This window comes from Acomys minous, assembly GCF_964271855.1.
Source record: "Acomys minous genome assembly, chromosome: 15".
Taxonomy (NCBI): domain Eukaryota; kingdom Metazoa; phylum Chordata; class Mammalia; order Rodentia; family Muridae; genus Acomys; species Acomys minous.
Window position 1 is genome coordinate 58,117,227 of NC_140497.1, and position 18,971 is coordinate 58,136,197.

At 45.1% G+C, this 18,971-nt stretch overlaps 1 protein-coding gene across 3 annotated transcripts in view; it reads right to left on the reverse strand.

The window, feature by feature from the left end:
• Positions 1 to 18,971, reverse strand: part of USP46 (ubiquitin specific peptidase 46) — a 71,629-nt gene that overhangs the window by 23,000 nt on the left and 29,658 nt on the right. For all 3 annotated transcript variants that reach the window (XM_084759726.1, XM_084759728.1, XM_084759727.1), the window contains exons 3-4: positions 15,277 to 15,490; positions 11,736 to 11,965 (exon numbers count right to left, since the gene is read on the reverse strand). In XM_084759726.1, coding sequence (XP_084615852.1) covers positions 11,736 to 11,965; positions 15,277 to 15,490 — 444 coding nt within the window. The remainder of the gene's footprint in view (positions 1 to 11,735; positions 11,966 to 15,276; positions 15,491 to 18,971) is intronic.

Here is an 18,971-nt window from a genome sequence, read left to right on the forward strand (position 1 = left end):
CACCATAAAGATGCTAAGCCCAGCTAACCCGGCGGCACCCAGGAAGAAAGCAGAATATGCTCTCAACCCAGATGCTCATCTACAGCAAACGCCCTGCGTAAGGCAGCTGGCCACACACACAACCTCAGCCAGACTCGACCTCAATCAGTTGCCCTACGCCAACACATATTGCATGGGTGTTAATAATACAGGGCAGCTGCACTCCAGCCTCAGAGCTGAGTGTAACTTATAGCAAACAAGAGAGCATTGATACAACCGTATGACATTATACATGAGTCGATTTGCCTTACTAAAGCTCAGAAGGTTGGCTTTGGGAGTAACTAAGACCCTAGTTTATTAATAATATTCAAGAAAAAACTATAGATACCTCCAGGTAGTTATATACTCGGATAACCATAAATGAGAAGGAGGCACTGAAAGGTTTTGGAGAATGAAAACAGCCAATACGTTCATGGAGGAAGAACAGTAGAGACGGACAGAAAGAGATCACGGGCTGTTGTCTTTGCCTGGGTGAAGAGAACAGCTCAGCCAGCAGTCAAGGTCTCTTCCATGGAGGCCAGAGCACACCATCTTTGCTATGCCCAAGGAAACCTTATCAATGCACAATCCATATACACCCCCAAATAGACCTTCAAGAATAGAGGCAAAAGGAAGAGAATTCTTTTATATTTCTATTTGTTTGTTTGTTTTTGAGGCAAGGTCTCTGGGTAGCCCTAGCTGTCCTGGAACTTGCTCTGTAGTCCAGGCTGGCCTTGAACTCAGAGATCCACCTGCCTCTGCCTCCTAACTGCTGGGAATAAAGGTTTACACCATCATGCCTGGCAGGAAGAGGGCCCATTAAGCCAAAGAGAAAGCGTGTGGAAAGTCAAATCACCAAGCATGGTGAGTATTTGTGTGAATGAAGATGTGGATCGATTGCCATTTTTTGTTTGGCGTTCTAAATAAGACTCATGCCTGATGTCGGTGACAGTGATGTCATTGGAGATGTGGTGGCAGTGCTGCTGCTGCTGCTACAGTTTTAAAAGGATTCACAGTTTAAACATGCATATTAGCGGACAGAAGAGCAAGGACCATCTTCTGTAAGCGCCATGCTTAGTACCTGACATAATCTCCAGTATGCGACAGGCACATGATAAATACACACTACATGAATCACTCAGCTGAGGAAAAGATGAGCAAACGGAAAGAGATCGAAATCAGTGGCCTCCCAGAGACAGAAACAGGAATCATTTTCTTTTTAATACATACTTCTCTTTTTATATTTGCTCACATGTTTAAATTGATAAAGCATTCTCTTAACTGAAATAGCCCCTCTCTGGGAGGAAAATAAAATACTACAGCCAAGTGAGACCACACCAAAATTATATAGGATGGGGTGCAAAGAGACGGGGAAACAAAATATCCCGTGGGATCAGAAAAGATAAATCTTTTTCAGTTTAACCACTTATGGAGAAAGGTAGGAATCTCATTAAGAAACTGAAGAGTCAGATGTGTGTTAGCGCACACCTATAATCCCAGCACTTGGGGAGGCAGAGGCAAGTGGATCTCTGTGAGTTCGAGACCAGCCTGGTCTACAAAGCAAGTCCAGGACAGTCAAGTCTATACAAAGAAACCCTGTCTCAAAAAAAGAAAAACAAAAAAGAAAGAAAGAAAGGAGGAAGGAAGGAAACTGAAGGAAGGTGTTGCACCATTCTCAGTTCTAAATGCAAAGAGCTCCCAGGATGAGAGCGATAATGTCAGCCCTGGAAAAGGGGGGTAAGGTTGGTTTAGATCAAAGCCTGGTACACTATCCCATCTGCATTTTTTTCTGTCCTCACCCCAGGAACTCACAGTTCGAGTGAGGCATGGTCAAGAAAAATACTGTGGAGGTGTTTAAAATTTTGATAAAGAGGGAATTTTTCTTTTTTTTCTTGTTGGTTGGTGGGGGTGGTTAGAGGGTTTTGAAGGGGGATTCTTTTCTTCAAGCAAGCTGCCAGGAAGGCATATTCTTTCCCACACAAGGGTCTGGTCTAAGGGAAAATACAGCTTGTCTCCAAGGTAACACATCACTCAGAGATTCCAACACTCTCAGCACGAACAGCCTACAGTCATTTCTCCTTTCGTTTCTTAATTCTGAGCCTGATGCCCCTGCCTCGAAAAAGAAGAAGAAGAGACAACACTGCTTGCTCACAATTATAACTCAGTTCATAGAAGAAAGCAGCCTATAGGCCATACGTGTGCATCATAAGCAAGAGAGGTCACCTTTAAGGGTGCTTCTGACTCCTCAATTCTTTTCCTGGGTTAGTGGGAAAGGTGAGTGCTCCTTAGGTCTCTGCCGTGATGACACCGCCCCGGCTGGTACCCGAGGATGTACTGGAGGAAGTGTCCTCTACTGCCCATGTGAAAGCCGAGCCTCAGAATCTCCACGCTCCCTGTGTACAGGTCTCAGAAGCCCTGCTGGAGCAGTGTGAACCTCTGATAACTAAGCAATAAGACCTATAGAGTCAGTACTGTTAATAAAATAGTTCTTTGCACATTGGTTTGGCTCCAGCAACAAATCGAAATATACCTTAAAGCCACAGACAAGCTCTGAAAAGGCACAGATCTTACAAGGCAAAAATTCAGCTTTACATTAAAAAAGAAAAAGAATTAAAATAAACAACAGCAAGAATAAGCTCCAACTGGCCCTAATAAATCTTATGACGCAAACAAAGGGACAAGCAAGGGAGCAGTTAAACTCCGGTGGAAAATCCTGGAGCCTCAATTCAGAAGTGCCCTTGTCAAGGTTATGAGGACAAGTGAGCTCTGATTACCCCTTATTTTAAGCCCCTCCAGATCCACAGCAGAGGAGTCCATTTGAATCCATAAATCCTTCACTTGGCATCTGCGCTGCAATCATAGGCAACGCTTTACCAAGAGAGACCTGGTGGAAAAACCATAGGCAAAGTTTTACCAAGACAAACCTGGCAGAAAATCAGCCGTTGTTTTTTGGAACATGAAGACTGGCATGGAGGTTTTCCACAGTTGGAGGGACAGGAACTGGATGAAGCAGGGACAAAGGCAAGGTGCCCCAGGGGCTCATTTGTTACTCAGGATCTAGGGCAGCTTAATCCACTGTGAGGTTTCACAAACAGACTAAAGTGAGTGCACGCGCACAGCCTACCCTAGGACAGTGCTCGAAGGGCGTTCCCAAAGCAAAGTTCTAAAGTTTCACAGCGTCTACTAGATCCTGCAAGGCTGACAGCAGGCAAAGCCCAGGGGCCATGCACTTTCTTAGAAAGTCCAGGGCTTTCTAACAATTAGGGCTGGCTAAAAGTGGAATGCTTCCTCGGGAGATCGGGTTCCCTGCCTCTGGCCAGGGTCCATTGGTTGATGATGACCAACTGGCTGGGACATCACAGAAGATGCCTGGGCACTGGTAAGACAAGCATTAAATGGTTCCCAGGAGCCAGTCCAGCTCTGGGACCTAAGAAAATAGACGGGATTATCTAAGTAATCAGAGAAAGCGAGGAGATATATATATCAAATGATCTCATCAATTTTGGAGGGAGGGAGCATGTTAAAGATCGTTCTATCTGCGTTTTGAATGTTTCACCACAAAGGGATGATAAGTATTTAAAATAGTGGATTGTTCAGACTTGCTTTATATATTGTGTACAGTTTCAAAACATCAAATCATAGTCCAGTTTATACATCATCATAGACCACTTTAAATGATAATAAATAAACATGTGAGTTTTCATTTTGCTTTTACTTTTATTATTTTGTGTTATAGGGGTGTTTCACACACATGGATGTCTGTGCCCCACGTGGTGCCTGTAGAAGCCAGAAGAGGGTGTCAGGCCCATGGAAACTAGAGTTACAGATGATCGTAAGCTGCTTGGGTTCGAACCCAGATCCCCAGCAAGAGTAGTAAGCAGCTGAGCCTCTACGTCATCTCTCCATCTATTGTTATTTTATGAGTGTTTTTGCCTACTTGTATGTATCATGTACATGCAGTGTCCACAGAGGACAGAAGGGGGCGTTAGATCCCCCTAGAACTGGTGCTACAGAGGGTTGTGAGCAGCCACGTGGGTGCTGAGACCAAACTTGTGTCCTCTGCCAAAGCAGCAGGCACTCTTAACCGCTGAGCACCTCTCCAGCCTCAATACGTACATTTGAAATCAATATAAAAAGATTGCTCTGTCCTCTGGAAAGACACACCGTAACATACAAACACCTAGAATGCCATTATAGCATATGCTTCCTTATGATTAAGGAATGGGGCAGACTCTTTGGATGCAGCTTCCTGTCTGGGCTAACCCTTCAGGAAATGAGGCTACATTGCAACTTCTGCAGCATGGGTGCTTAATGCAGTACTTACATTTGTTTGTAGGTCTTTTTTTAAGCCATAAATATGACTGAGCCTATTAGCAGAGTCCTCCTGAAAATCCGCACATAATGCCGCCAAGATGGATATGCTAACAGTGTTAAAAGGCAGCATCAAAGGAGGAGCCAGCTGTAGATGTGGTGCAGGCTTCCCAGCTGCACATACAGAATACAATGCCTCGCGGCTCTGCTTTCTGCCTCATAAGCACACGGGATAGTCTGCACTTCCTTCCCAGGGCTTTGTGGTTGCAATTATATAACAGATTATTCATCTTGTCCTTCAGAGCTGGTTTTATGGGGGAAATCGGGGAAACAAAGCGAGCACCGTTCGTATCTTAACTCGGCAGTGTGTGTTGGAAAGGCACTCGCTGATGTAAGAATACTTACACAGCCACTAGACAGCAAAAGTGACCTTAGAGGAGGGGGTGAGATGCTAAGGCTGTTCACACACATGTGGAGGAGATGGCTGGGGGTGGGGGTCATAGCACTTGCTCACAAGCATGAAGACCTCTGACCTCTAGCACCTGCATAAAAAGTGGGCGTGGCCATATGTGCCTAGAGCCTGAGGACTAAGTGATCACTGCAGCCTGCTAGCCACCAGCCTGGGGGAGAAACAGCAAGCCCCTGGCTGGGTAAGAGAGTCTTTGGCAAGGGACTAAGGCAGAGAACTAGGGGAAGGCAGCTGACATGCTCCTTTGGTCTCCATATGTGTCCATTTATGCCCAGCTGTGCAGATGTGTGCACACATGCACTATACAAAAAGTAAACAAACAAATAAATAAATAGAATGTGTACACGTGTGCACACATGCATGATGCAAAAAATAAACAGAACACGCACACAGGGTGTAAACTGGCCTAGTGTCTTGAGGGATAGACACATTCTAATGTTATCACTGATAAACATATCTGGATCTGTTATCTCATAAATCTACTCTCATGAGACATGGTATAATTTCCTAGAGAAATATGGGTTCTATAGCTAGATTTTATGTACTTAGTATCCATAGCAGCGTTGTTCATCGTGGCCCCAAAGTAATAATGACCAACCAGCCATCCACTATGAAGCAGGCTAATAAACGATGACATTCGTGCACTAAGCCACCACGTGGCAGTGATAAAAAATGATACAGGGAATCTTACCATGGATGCTAGCCAGAGGAACCAAGGCACAAATGGCAACATGGCTGCCCGCTGCCCGCATAAAGGGCAACATGGTTGCCGGCATAAACGGCAACAACAAGCCAAACTGGACCATGAACTTTAAGGGCGTGGAGAGAAGCAGTGAATCCCAGCACTCATGTAAAGGTTAGAGAGATCAGAATGAGGGCAAAGCCTTCCGCAGGAAACTGCTATACAAATGTATTGATCCCAGGGCTGGAGAGATGGCTCAGAGGTTAAGAGCACTGTCTGCTCTTCCAAAGGTCCTGAGTTCAATTCCCAGCAACCACATGGTGACTCACAACCATCTATAATGAGATCTAGCACCTTCTTCTGACCTGCAGGCTCCCATACAGGCAGAATACCACATAAATAATAGATAGATCTTTTAAAAAAAACATTGATTCCCAAAACAGACAAGCCCACTATGAAAAAGAAAATGTTCAGGCTCACATAAAAATCAGTGGCAAAAATGTTAAACAAAACATTACATCTCAAAATCTAAAAGACAAAGAAAAAACTTGGTCATTACAAAAACTCTAAGCAGGGTACAACAGAAGCAACTCTCCTAAGCTAACTCCCCACATCAGAACCAATCGGCTTTACCTAGAGGGTCTGAAGATATGCGTGTTCTACAACCAGCAGTTCTGTGCCCAAGGGACACCCTAGAAAGAAGTCGCCCATACGCACAGCAGACATGTGTGAGGTCTCCAGCAGTGCTGTCTCAGAGAAAGCTAAGCACGACCTATCATCCAAGAATGGAAAGATAAGCTGGGTGCATTCCTGAAATCAATATTACACAACAGTGAAAAACAATGAACCACACTATACACAAACAAATGGCTGAATCTCAAAAACATAAGAAAAGCACACTTAGAAGACTACAGGTATATGATTTTACACACACACACACACACACACACACACACACACACACACACACGTATAAGCATAAAGGTATAGAATTAAGTACATGGCTAGGAATAAGCATGCAGAAATATTATATATAAAACTTCAAAGCAGGGGGCTGGAGAGATGGCTCAGCAGTTAAGGGCACTTGCTGCCTTTTCAGAGCACCCAGGTTCAGTTCCCAGCACCCACATCAGGCAGCTCACAGTCTGTAATCCAGCTCCAGGGGGACCAGGTGTTACATACAGGCACACAGTCCTGCACATAACTAAAAATAATAAAAATAAATATTCTTCCAGATGACCCAGGTTCAATTCCCAGCACCCACATGGCAGCTCACAACTGTGTGTAACTCCTGTTCCAGGAGATCTAATGCCCTAACACAGACACATATGCAGGCAAAACACCAATGAGCACAAAATAAAAAATAAATTTTTAAAAAATGCAAAGCAAGCACTAAGGCTATAGAAAATGGAAACTAATGATGAACTCAAAGGTAGAAGGTGAGAGTGGACAAAAAAACCACACGGTGCTGAAGCACTCAGAGGGCCCCAGGGTGCTGTCAGTGATCCATGTCTAACTGTACGTGTTGGTTATGCAGGGAAGGTTTTGCTTTTAAAATGTTGCTCCAAAATCAGCCTCTTCCAATGGAAAGTCACTAGGCACATCAGGCACACTCCAGCGTAAGTCCCAGGAGTGGCTGGCCAACACAAAACAATAAAAATGCGTATTGGGTTTGTCTTGGGTTTTTTGTTTTTGTTTATTTATGTTCTTGGGGGCTGGGCTTTTTGTTTCTTCTTGGCTGTTTTGGGGTTTTTTTGTTTTTGTTTTTGTTTTTGTTTTTGTTTGTCCTGTTGGGTTTTGTTTGTCCTGATTTCACTTTTTGTTTTGTTTCATTTCATTTCAGGAGGAAGAGAGAAAGAACATGGGCTGGTGGATGGGGACATGGGGCTTGATAGGGGAGAAGTTGGAGGAGGGGAAAAGATGATCAAAATGTATTGTGTGGAAAAAACAGATAAAATAAAATGCTGCTTCGAGCCTTCTTTTGCACGTAAGTCTTTTAGCGTGCAGAGGCAGAAGTCTTCCGGGGATTTCTCAGAAGCAGACCTAGTAGGTAATTGCTGGTATTTCATTGTAAAAAGTTAGATAAATGTGGGGCAGTGAGATGGCTCAGGAGGGGTAGGGGGGCCACAGGCAGTGGTAAGGCTCTGGCTACCAAACCTGATGACCTAAGATCAATCCCAAGAAGCCACACGGTAGAAAGAGAATACTGACACTTGAGCATTGTCCTCTGACCTCCCACCACCACCCTGGCATCTGTGTGCCCACAAGCGCGTGCGCGCGCGCGCGCACACACACACACACACACACACAAACACACACACACACACACACACACACACACACACACACACACACCACGTAAAGATGTTTTCAAAATGTAGAAAATACTACAGGACAAGTAACCTGATTTCTTCAACAAATTAAGCACAAGACAGGAGAAGGGTGGGAATAAATTATAGATTTGCACACACACTGCTACAAGGACCATGAATTAACTCTTGGACTGGGGAGACAGCTCAGTGGCTTCCTTGCTGGGTAAGCAGGAGGATGCGAGTTTGGACTCCCAGAACCCACTTAACTGCTCAGTGGGCGTGGCAGCCAACTTCTAGGGGATCCCCAAAGTATGCTGCCATATCATTGCACTTGGGGCTTCATTAAGAGACCCTTCCTCAAGCCGGGCATGGTGGCGCATGCCTATAATCCCAGCATTCGGGAGGCAGAGGCAGGCAGATCTCTGTGGGTTCGAGGCCAGTGTGGTCTACAAAGTATGTCCAGGACAGCCAAGGCTACACAGAGAGACCCTGTCTTGAAAAACCGAGGTGGGGAGGATTCTGACATCAAGTTCATGCCTGCACATGCACTCACATGCACTCACATGCGCTCACATGCACTCACATGCACTCACCCTGCAACACAGTAAAACACACTTATGAAAATGGAAAATTTTAAAAATACAATTAACCAACTGCTACAAGAACAGGACATGATTAGTCTTCAACACTGAATGAATAACGCTGAAATTATTTTTAACTGTGAAAACGGTATTGTGCTTTTTAACCTCTTAATGATATATACAGATAAATAAATTACAAGTGAAATGATATTTGAGATGAGCTTTAAGCCGGACATGGTGGCGCACGCCTTTAATCCCAGCACTCGGGAGGCAGAGGCAGGCGGATCGCTGTGAGTTCGAGGCCAGCCTGGTCTACAAAGCGAGTCCAGGATAGCCAAGGCTACACAGAGAAACCCTGTCTCAAAAAACCAAAAAAAAAAAAAAAAAAAAAGAGAGAGAAAGAAAAAGAAGCCAAGTTGAGGTACGAGAAGTGTGGAAGGAGAGAGAAAGAAGATGAGCCAAGGAGTAGACAGTCATCAACCCCAGGTCTTACACGCACAAGGCAGTGCCCGACTTTTGCATCCACTTGAACTTTACTGAAAAAGGAAGTATAAGTAGACAGAAAACAGGGAAGGAAAGAAGGAAGGTAGAGATCCAGATAAATATGTTTGAGCCAAAAATGCTTTGGCAAGTCCAACAGTAAATGCTCAAGGGCTGATCACTAGACTTATGTAGTCACCATTTTATAGAAAATGCTGTAAACTTATCATCTCCAGATGGAAAGAATACTTGTAATTTTTAGTCTTCTTTGGGCTTTTCTGTGTTTCCTAACCATTTCCATGAGGTACGAACCAGAATCTTGATTCAAACAGTGTCAAAAAGGACATCAAAAAGATTTGCCAAGGATGCAAAGCCTGCCACCTCTCTTTGGTGCCAATGTCTGGGTCTACCTTTCTTAGCTGCTTAAGGCTCACAACTTGCAAAGGGCTGTAGTGACCTCTCCACATTGTCGTGACTTTCCATGCAGGAAAGCTGTGGTGTGTGGGAACGGAGCCTCTTGGTCATTCAAGTGCAGGAGAGAGCTTGTTTTCCCTCTTCCCGCCAGAGGAACACCCTCATCGGAACCCGACCAAGCTGGCTTCCTGGCCTCGGTCCCCCCAGCCTCCACAACTCTGAGGAGTGAACATCGCCTCTTTCTCGGATGATTTGCTTCTTAAACTGGGGACTGTGACCCCCACATGGGGGTTCATAATAACCAAATGTTGGAGCTGCAGAAAATTGGGCAATGGAAAGTTCCTGAACACACCATAGCCAAGTTAAATCAAAAGCAAGCACACAACGAGCCTGAGGTGATTCTGAGCCTCACCCGTGTTGCCCGAGACTTCACTGAAACCTTGGTTCTGAACACACAAGGTCCTCACTTAGCGCTGTGCACGCCGTCTCACGGGTGCCAGTGAATACCGCCTGAACACGTGGGCTCAGATCTGAGACTACTGTATCTTATGAACTGCAGTGTTTGTACTGCACCAAGTTTTCTGCTCTTATAAGAACAATGGTTGAATTATAAAGAAAACAATGGCGTTTTATATTTTCCTGCAATCATTCCTCAGCGTGCAAGTATTAAATTAATGTATGTTTTGACCGTGTTAGACTGCTTGGTTTTTAAAACTGCTGCTGGAGTTGCTGACCTGAGCTTCTTTTAAATATTGCTAAACAGGGGCTGAAGAGACAGCTCGGTGGCCGAGCTCTGTGTACTCAGAACACACAGTGCTCTTGTACACAACCTGGAATTGGGTCCCAACATCTACATAGGGCAACTGACAAACACCTGCTGCTGCAGTTCCTGGGTATCCAACGGCCTCTTCCGTCCTCCAAGGGTATTTGCATGGATATGGTGCACATAAACTCACATAAGCATACACACATACACATAAGTAAAAAAAATAAATACATACATCTTTTAGAAGCACAAATACAAAAAGTGCTAAATTAATTTTGTCTTGGGATTAGGAATTTCCAACACATTTATGAAATGGGCCTACACATCCTTTCGCCATGTTTTCCCTATGTGTTTATATGAAGCACTGTTTTAAGCACTGATTACTATAAAATCAAAATATCAATCACCAGTGAAAAACACAGAGGGTGTTCTGTGTCCCACAGCATTAAAGAGTCAGCCACAATTAAATTCTTTGTGTGAAAGTAAACAAGTGAATCCATTACATTTTAATAAATGGTAACGTTCTATGGACCCCCAAAGAACTGTTGCAAAATAAATTCATGATTATTATAAATGTTTGATATCTAGGCCTACTTTATAAACCAGTCTTATAAAATTTTTTTAGGCTAAAAAGAGGTCACAAGTAGAAAAAAAGTTAAGAAGCCCTGGTTTAAATCACCTATGATGGATGGAGCTATTAACAGCAGCAGGGCAGACCATGACGAGGGGCTCTTAGCACATTCTGTTAAAAGCTACTTATCTCTTCTCCCCAGAAAGATGTATATTTAGACAGATCTGCCTGAATAAAAAGACTGAGAGATCCAAAGACCCGCAGACTTTCTGTGGGTTTAGCAGAATAAATGACAGGTGACATTCATTACAGACTTCACTGTGTGTGTCGAATACAACGCTGCAGTTAACAGACAGCAGCAAATCGACTCTTTCCCAGACACCCCAGACTCTTCCCCAGATAATGTGCACATCATCCCTGTTTTCCTCCTGAGGACAAGGAAGACAGAGAAGAAAATAACAGTCTCATGGCAAGGTTGGAAAAGTCTTAGAGAGTCAGGGCCAGTGTGGAAACTCGGGGATCTAGGCTCTTACCTAGTGAAATGTGAAGCCATTTTCAAAGATTAAGTTAAATAAAACAACCAAGTATGTCACTCCCTAGAGAGGATAGCCTTGACTCCAGTTAACTTCAAGAGCCTTCCGTGGGCCAGATGGAACCAATCACGCAGGATCACCCAACTACTGCAGCGGCCATGGGCCTCTTGCCTACCCAGCTGACTGGGTACAAGGAGGGCCCATCTTCCTTTACGTCTAAATAGGATACACCACAGTGGGCAGACTCGCAGGAGTCCCGGCAGTGGTCCCTACATCACAGCTGACCTCTTCATGGTGGGAATCTTATTAAATGGGTCAAGGTCTACCCCAACACTTCAATGCTTAGCCCTAAGATCCATCCACGGAGCGAAATAACCCAACACTTCACTCATCTTCAACACTCTGCTCCTGCCAGCTGACATCTTTTTTTGTTTTCAGCCGAGGCGTCACGATGAACCCACACTTCCAAGCGTTTGCCCCTGAGTTTCAGAGGCATAACAAACCAGACGGTCCACGTGTGGCCAAGGCAACAGGAAGCGTGTGATATCTCAGCACACACACACACACACAAGGAAGATGCGCATCGCCCGGTACTCACAGTTTCACAGTTCAAGCATCGGGTTTCGTTGGTGAGTGTTCCCTGAAAAATCTCGTGGACCCAGGTGAGTTCTGCCTTATTGCTCTCTGCCGGCTCATTCATGTTGCCGTTTTTTAATTTCCCGTTTTGTTTTTCCTGTTTCTTCTCTTCCTGCAGGATGTCCGCGATAGTGTTTAGCAAATAATTTAAAAACTCGTGAGCATCCTGCTGCATGTAGTTATCAAAAAGATCTGGAAAGGAGAAAGGCCGTCATTCACACTCTGCATCCTGAAAAGTGAGCAGTCATGTTTAGCTTTCCATGCCATGGCTATATCCAAAGGGTGGACAGGAATGGCACGTAAATACACTTCATCTCCACTACACAATTACAATGCGCAACTTTCCAAAGAATCGTTCCTTTCCATTCCCTACCACCCACCAAAATTGAGTATTTCCTATCTCCCTACAGTCACGTGTAATAATGAATCAGAGTTTGCTTCATTCCAGAAAAGAACCAAAATTACCAGACAAGAACCTTGATTAAATATCTGTTGTCTTTGCGTGTATGCACACAGTGTGCATGGCGGGGGAGAGGGACATGCATCTGAGAAGGGGCACATTTGTGTGTGCAGGAGCATGAAGATGGCCGAGGCTGATGCCGGCACCTTCCTCAGCCACTGTCCACGTGGTCTATTAAGAAAGGGTCTTGGCCAGGCGGATCTGGGCCCAGGGGTTCTGCTCAAACTATGGCACCAACCAAAGACAATGCGTGCAGTGAGCATCAAGCCCCTACCCAGATCTATAGCCAATGGACAGGACATTCTCCACACTTGAGTGGAGAGTGGGGACTGACTTTCACATGAACTCTGGTGGCCGTATTTGCCCACGTCCCCTGGATGGGGAGGCCTGGTGGCACTCAGAGGAAGGATAGCAGGCTACCAAGAAGAGACTTGATACCCTATGAGCATATACAGGGAGAGGAGGTCCCCTCAGTCACAGGCATAGGGGAGGGGAATAGGGTGAAAGCAGGAGGGAGGGAGGAATGGGAGGATACACAGGATGGGATAACAATTGAGATGTAATATGAATTAATTAATAAAAAAATTATAACACAAAAAAAGATTTATTAAGAATAAAATTTTTTTTAAAAGGTCTTAGCAGGCTACCAGGAAGAGACCTGATAGGCTGTGATCTTATAGTGGGGGATAAGGTCCCCTTCTGTCACAGATCTAGGGTAGGGGAACAGGATGAAAGAGGGAGGGAGGAAGAACGAGAAGATACAAGTGAGGGGATAACAATTGAGATGTAATAAATTACATGAATAAATTACTTAAATAAAATTTTTTTTAAAAAAAAAGAAAGGGTCTTTTGCTAACTCTGGCTATCACTTATTTGGCTGGTCTAGCTAGCCAGCTTCTCCTACCCACCCCCTATCTCCACCTCCTACATACTGGGGTTATAGGCAGGCTACCATGCTGGCCCAGCTTTTTATGTGAGTTGGAGGCCTGAACTCTGATCCTCTTACTTGCTTGTCAAGTACTTTACCTACTGAACCCCTAAATATCAATTCTTAATATGATGTGACCGCCAGCGGGCAATGAGTGATTGAGTCATTTTGCCATGGCAACTCAATTTTCTTCCTGACAGTCATATTAATTCTGAGACCAGCCTAGGAGAATCTTATATGAAGGACAAAAGAGAAACATGGGGCATATGTGAAGAGATCTCGTTCTCATAGTGCTCCTAAGACAGACTCAAATGCCCCAAGCCTAACCGCTGCCCCTGCTGTTGGGACAGGCTCACAGCTGGAAGCCGCTCCCTACTGATCGTGCTGCTCACAACTGCTCACAACTGCACGGAGATGCTTGGCTTCCTTCTCTATTCATGTCACACATTTATTCTAGCATATTATTCTAGAATATTTTTCTAGCATATCACAACTTCTAAAGATAGCTATCCAATTAAACAAGACTTTGTAAAATAAACACCAGGTCAACCGTCTAAGTTCATTGGAGTAAGGTGACAACTAGGGCAGATACAAGTTGCCGCATTAAATATTCCTGTAAGCAGAAAAAATAACAATGTAATACTTCTGGAATACACATGATATTTCTATCACCATTTTTACCACAAAAGCCAGGAGATACCAGTTGGAAATCTTGTCACAAGTGTGACAAAACATCGGAACAAATAAACTCAGAGGAGGAAGCATTTATTTGAGCTCACAGTTCCAGAAGGTTCAGCCCTTGGTTGTTCAGCAGAGCATCACCCCAGCAATGGAGTATGACAGAAGCCAGCCATCTCTTGGTGTACAGGAGACACAGGATGTGAGAGGGACTAGGAACCAGGTGTCGTCTTCAAAGGCCCAAGCCTGTGACCTACTTTATAGCTAAATCCCAGCTCCTGAGGTTTCCATGACCTCCCCAAACACCACCAGCTAAGAATGAACAACCACAGACTGAGCTCACATGTCCTACAGGGGACATGTCACATCCAAACTATAGCACCCATGTTATTTTAATACAGCAGAGCCTCTGGTTAGGTAGTGTAGGCTTGCTCCCTTTGCCGTTCATAAGGTAGTACTGTCCACTCAGTGACTGCATCAACATGTTTAACCCCAGGAGTACAGCACTCAAAAGTCTGCCTTGGACATTTTTTTTTCTTACAATGATCCTTTTCAAAATGCAATGAGGAGGAGAGGGAAAAGGAGAAGAAGGAGGAGGAGGAGAAAATGCATCTCAAATATCAAATTTTAAATTTATATTGTTTTTTGTTTCATGAATAATGGGAAAAGAAGAAATGTCTTCTGCTGGGCAGTGGTAGTGCATTCCTTTAGTCCCAGCACTAAAAGGCAGAGGCAGGTTGACTTCTGTGAGTTTGAGGCCAGCCTGGTCTACAGATAGAGAGTTCCAGAACTCACAGTAATCTTACCTGTCTCTGTCTCCTGAGTGTTAGAATTAAGTTACACACTACCCCCCCTCTGTGTATGTGTGTGTGTGTGTGTGTGTGTGTGTGTGTTTTCTGTGTCTAATATTTCTTTTTCACTGTTATTCATGTCGGGAGTGTCTATGTAAGTGTATGTAATGTGTACAGTAACAGATCCTCTGGAACTGGAGGTAGAGATGTCTGTGAGCCACCAACATGGGAACTGAACTCAAGTTTCTTAAAGGGGAGAGTGCACTTTCAAAGTGCCCAGTCTTAACCAGTGAGCCATGTCTATAGTGTCTGAACATCTTTTCTTAAGTACCACTGTAGTTAACCATACTTACTTTCCCCTTTTGTTTGTTTGTTTGTTTTGTTTTGTATTTTTGGTTTTTCAAGACAGAGTTTCTATGTGTAGCCTTGGCTGTCCTGGACTCACTTTGTAGACCAGGCTGGCCGCAAACTCACAGTGGTCTGCCTGCCTCTGCCTCCCGAGTGCTGGGATTAAAAGCCTGCGTCACCACGCCCAGCTCCCTTTTTTTTTTTTAAGAGTTAAGTGACCTTTTCACTTTAAGGCTACACAGAACCACTACTTTCCCTCATGTCTGAGCCTCAAACCCAGCATGGCCGCATCACTCACCATTCTCTTTCCTCAGCCTTGAGATGAACTTCTTTGGTGGGATGACGCCAACCTTCTTCTTCTGCGTGGCGATGCTGTGGAAAAGGTCCGCCAGGCATGTCAGCAGGTTTTCCTTCTTCTTCTGCTGGGCCTTGTATGCCAGCACATTCTCCCGGAACGGCCGGCAGAAGTACAGTGCCTGAAGCACGGAGTTACAGTAGCACGTGTTTCCAAACTGCCAAAGCACAAGAGGGGTGGCTGGGATCATTGTCAGACACAAGCCACCTCGGAGCAGGGGAGGAGAGGGAGAGCCAGGACCCAGGCACCTGCCAATCCCTGTGTTCCCAGACCAGAGCCCAACGTGCCAAAGCAGGCAACAGGAGACCAGGTGAACAAGGACAGCAGTGGTTCTCAACCTTCCTCACGCTGCAACCCTTTAATGCAGTTCCGCATGTTGTGGTGACCCCTGACCATAAAAATCATTTTCATTGCTTACTTCATAACTGTCATTTTGCTGCCATTATGAATCATAATGTGAATATTTGTGTTTTCTGACGGGCTCAGGCAACCCCTGTGAAAGAGGAGTTTGACACCCCCCCCAGGGGTCACAGCCCACAAGGCTGAGAACCACTACAGTACAAGTCACCTCCTTAGGCACAGTTTTGCTTGCCACACTTTCAGTTCTTAGGAATCAACCACAGTCTGTGAACATTGAGTGGAAAAGTACAGAAATAAATTATCTGTGATTTTCTGTTGGGTGCCATCCTGAGTGATGTGATGAGTCTCCCACCATCCTACACCACCCTGCCCGGGATGTGAATCATCCCGTAGCCTGGTGTAGCCACTAGAGACTTGTGCTACTTGCATTTTGGGTATCACAAGTAACCTTTATGTTACATAAAAATAGCCCCAACCTACTATTAAGAAGCAAACTAATTCTGATACTTTACTGTAATTGTTCTTCTTTATTAGAACATTATTCAATATCTTGTGCCTAATATATAAAGTAAACTTTATCACCAGTGTATACATATAGAAAAAATGTAGTCTATATAAAGTTTGGTACTTATCCAGTTTTAGGCATCCATTGGGGGTCCCGGAATGCATTCCCCACTCCCAATAAGAGAAGACTACTAATTCTAAGTGTTTTCCTGATCCATCGAAGACTGTAAAATTATAATAAGCACTCTGACTAGGAAGGCAGTGAGACCTGGTGCTTAGAAAAAGAGACACAGGGACTCAGAAAAGCAGCTGGCTAAAGAAAATGCACAATGCAATATTTAAGAAGTCCCCATGGCCGTGGGCGTGGTGACGCATGTTTGTGCTCCCAGCTCTTAGGAGGCTGAGGCAAGAAGACCACGGCAAGTTGGAACCCAGTCTGTGCCACACAATGAGTCGATAGCTTGAGCTACCGAGGGAGAGCCTGTCTCATAAAAACCTCTAGGACTGAAAATAAAAATCCTCATCAAAAAGAAACTGATGGGGCTGGAAATGTAGCTCAAGGCAATGTATGTGTGCGTGTGTGTGTGTGTGTGTGCGCGCGCGCGCGCGCACGTGCATGCATGTGTGCGTGTATGTGCATGTGTGTGCGTGCATGTACGTGTGTGTGCAAGCGTGTGTGCGTGTGTGTGCATGCGTGTGTGCATGTGTGTGCACGTGTGTGCGCTGTGTGTGCACATGTATGTGTGTGTGCGTGTGTGTGTGTGTGTGTGTGTATGCGCGCGCGCGGGTGTGTGTGTGTGGGTGTGTGTGTGTGTGTGTGTGTGTGTGTGTTATTATTTAAGGAGTTAAGAACTGCTTGCTCAAGCAAAGCCTTTAGGGAACAGAGCTTGTTTCCCTCCATCACGACTGCAGGGTCCACTGCCCCACTGTGCAAAGTCTCACTCCAATGCAACAGAGAGAGAAGTGTCTCTGTAGGCCACCTCCATTCTACCCACCCCTCACCTCTAAATTACACTGCGTCGTGTAATTTCCAAGGTGGCAATTGTCCCAACATGGTATCACACAAGTCCCCCAGTCCCCCTACAATCAGATTAGGGCCCGCACAGCAACACTCTATCGCCTCTCCAGGTCATAGACGCTGAGATTTTTGACTGCGGAGGAAGAGTCATCATCTCACTGGGTTCTGACTGAAAACCTGACTCTGTAGTGGACCCAGCGTCGACCTGTACTGCAAGGCCATTCCCACTCAGTAAATGAATGGGAAGAAATTCCAAAGAAATAACAGGATTCATAGCCCAGACTACAAAAGGGCTGTAAAAGGTCAAGGGGAGCACGGGCGTCATCTCTGAATGGCCCCACGGCTCGGACATCCTCGGTTCCTATGTATTCTAACGTCCCTTGACACTGTCATGTAACAGGTGACAAGCCCTGGCAAGGAACCATAAATGAAGCAATTAATAAACACAGCTTTCATAAATCGTCTACTAGGTAGGCACAGTTTTACCTCTCCATAACCTGCCTTTGTATTTTCCTTAGGGAAGAATTCCCATGAACTGAATAACTCTTCAGAGAGTTAAGTGGAGCCCCATGCACAGTGGCGAAAATAAACTGAATTAAAATTCGAAGACTGGGATTTGCCAATGAAATAGATACCCTGTATTCTCAGGGCCTTGCATAGCATTCCTCTGCCCCACCTTCTCTCTGCTTCTCAGTATCTTTTACCCAGATATCCTCCAGTCACAGCTGTCTTTATCTAGTAATCAACTCTGGGGAAATAACAGGTGTAGCTTCCAAGTGTAGACAACATCCCCAGCCTCCCATCAGAGCCTCACATAGGGGCTCGCATTCATCTTTCACTGTGACTCAAGATGGAGAAACCATGGTGACCGCTATCAGTCCGTGTGGAAACAGGAGACCAGAAAAGCCAAGCTCCTCGCCACAGACCACGCCACCAGTTAACAGTGCAGGGAAGGCCAAAGGTAGCTCTTTCCTTTATATCCAATGTAGCATTTACTTGCAAAGAATATGTCTGACTTCTCCAAGAACATTTCACAAAAGGACACCAGCAGAGCGGCAGAGCAGCTGCTCCAGAAATCTGTGTGTCTGAGTTAACACCCTCATCACTTTAGACATCTGCTCTATAAGGAGGATACAGTGACGTAGAAAGCCCACAGGGGTGATAAACAATACCAACTCACCACGTGGCTGTCACCACCTTACGAAGGCAGCAGAGCATTAAATAAAGCCAGAGACTAAGGGGCTCCTGCCTAGCACAAAGAAAATCAATGTTGTAAAACAGACTCCTCCGTACTGCAGAGAAGTTAACTCAAAATAGCTTCAGGAAGTCCCTGAAACTGAGCAGATTCACTATGCCCCTCCCTACCGGAGTCAGCAGAGCTAAACCACAAAGAAGGACAAAAGCTGCTAAGAAGACTGAAACTCGATCAGCTGCCTGGAAGGTGCAGAAAGCAGTCGAGCTGCTTGGAGGAGGTTCAGACCAGAGTCACTTGAAAAGAATGCTCTCCAACCTGCGGAGCTGCCGGCAGGCTGCGCAGTGCGCCCCACTTTCCTCAGCTTTTGTGACCTGTCACCCATGCTGGGGCAGACGTTGGTGATGCAGCTGTCTTGGAGTTATTTCTGCTCCTGTAAGTAATCCCTCACCCATACTCCTTTAAGTATCCCTAGTTAAACTCATTGGTTCACCAAAGTGGACTTTGCTGGTATCTGTAATTTGGTCTGTGGGGGGCTCCCTACCTGGGGTGAGTAGGTGTGTG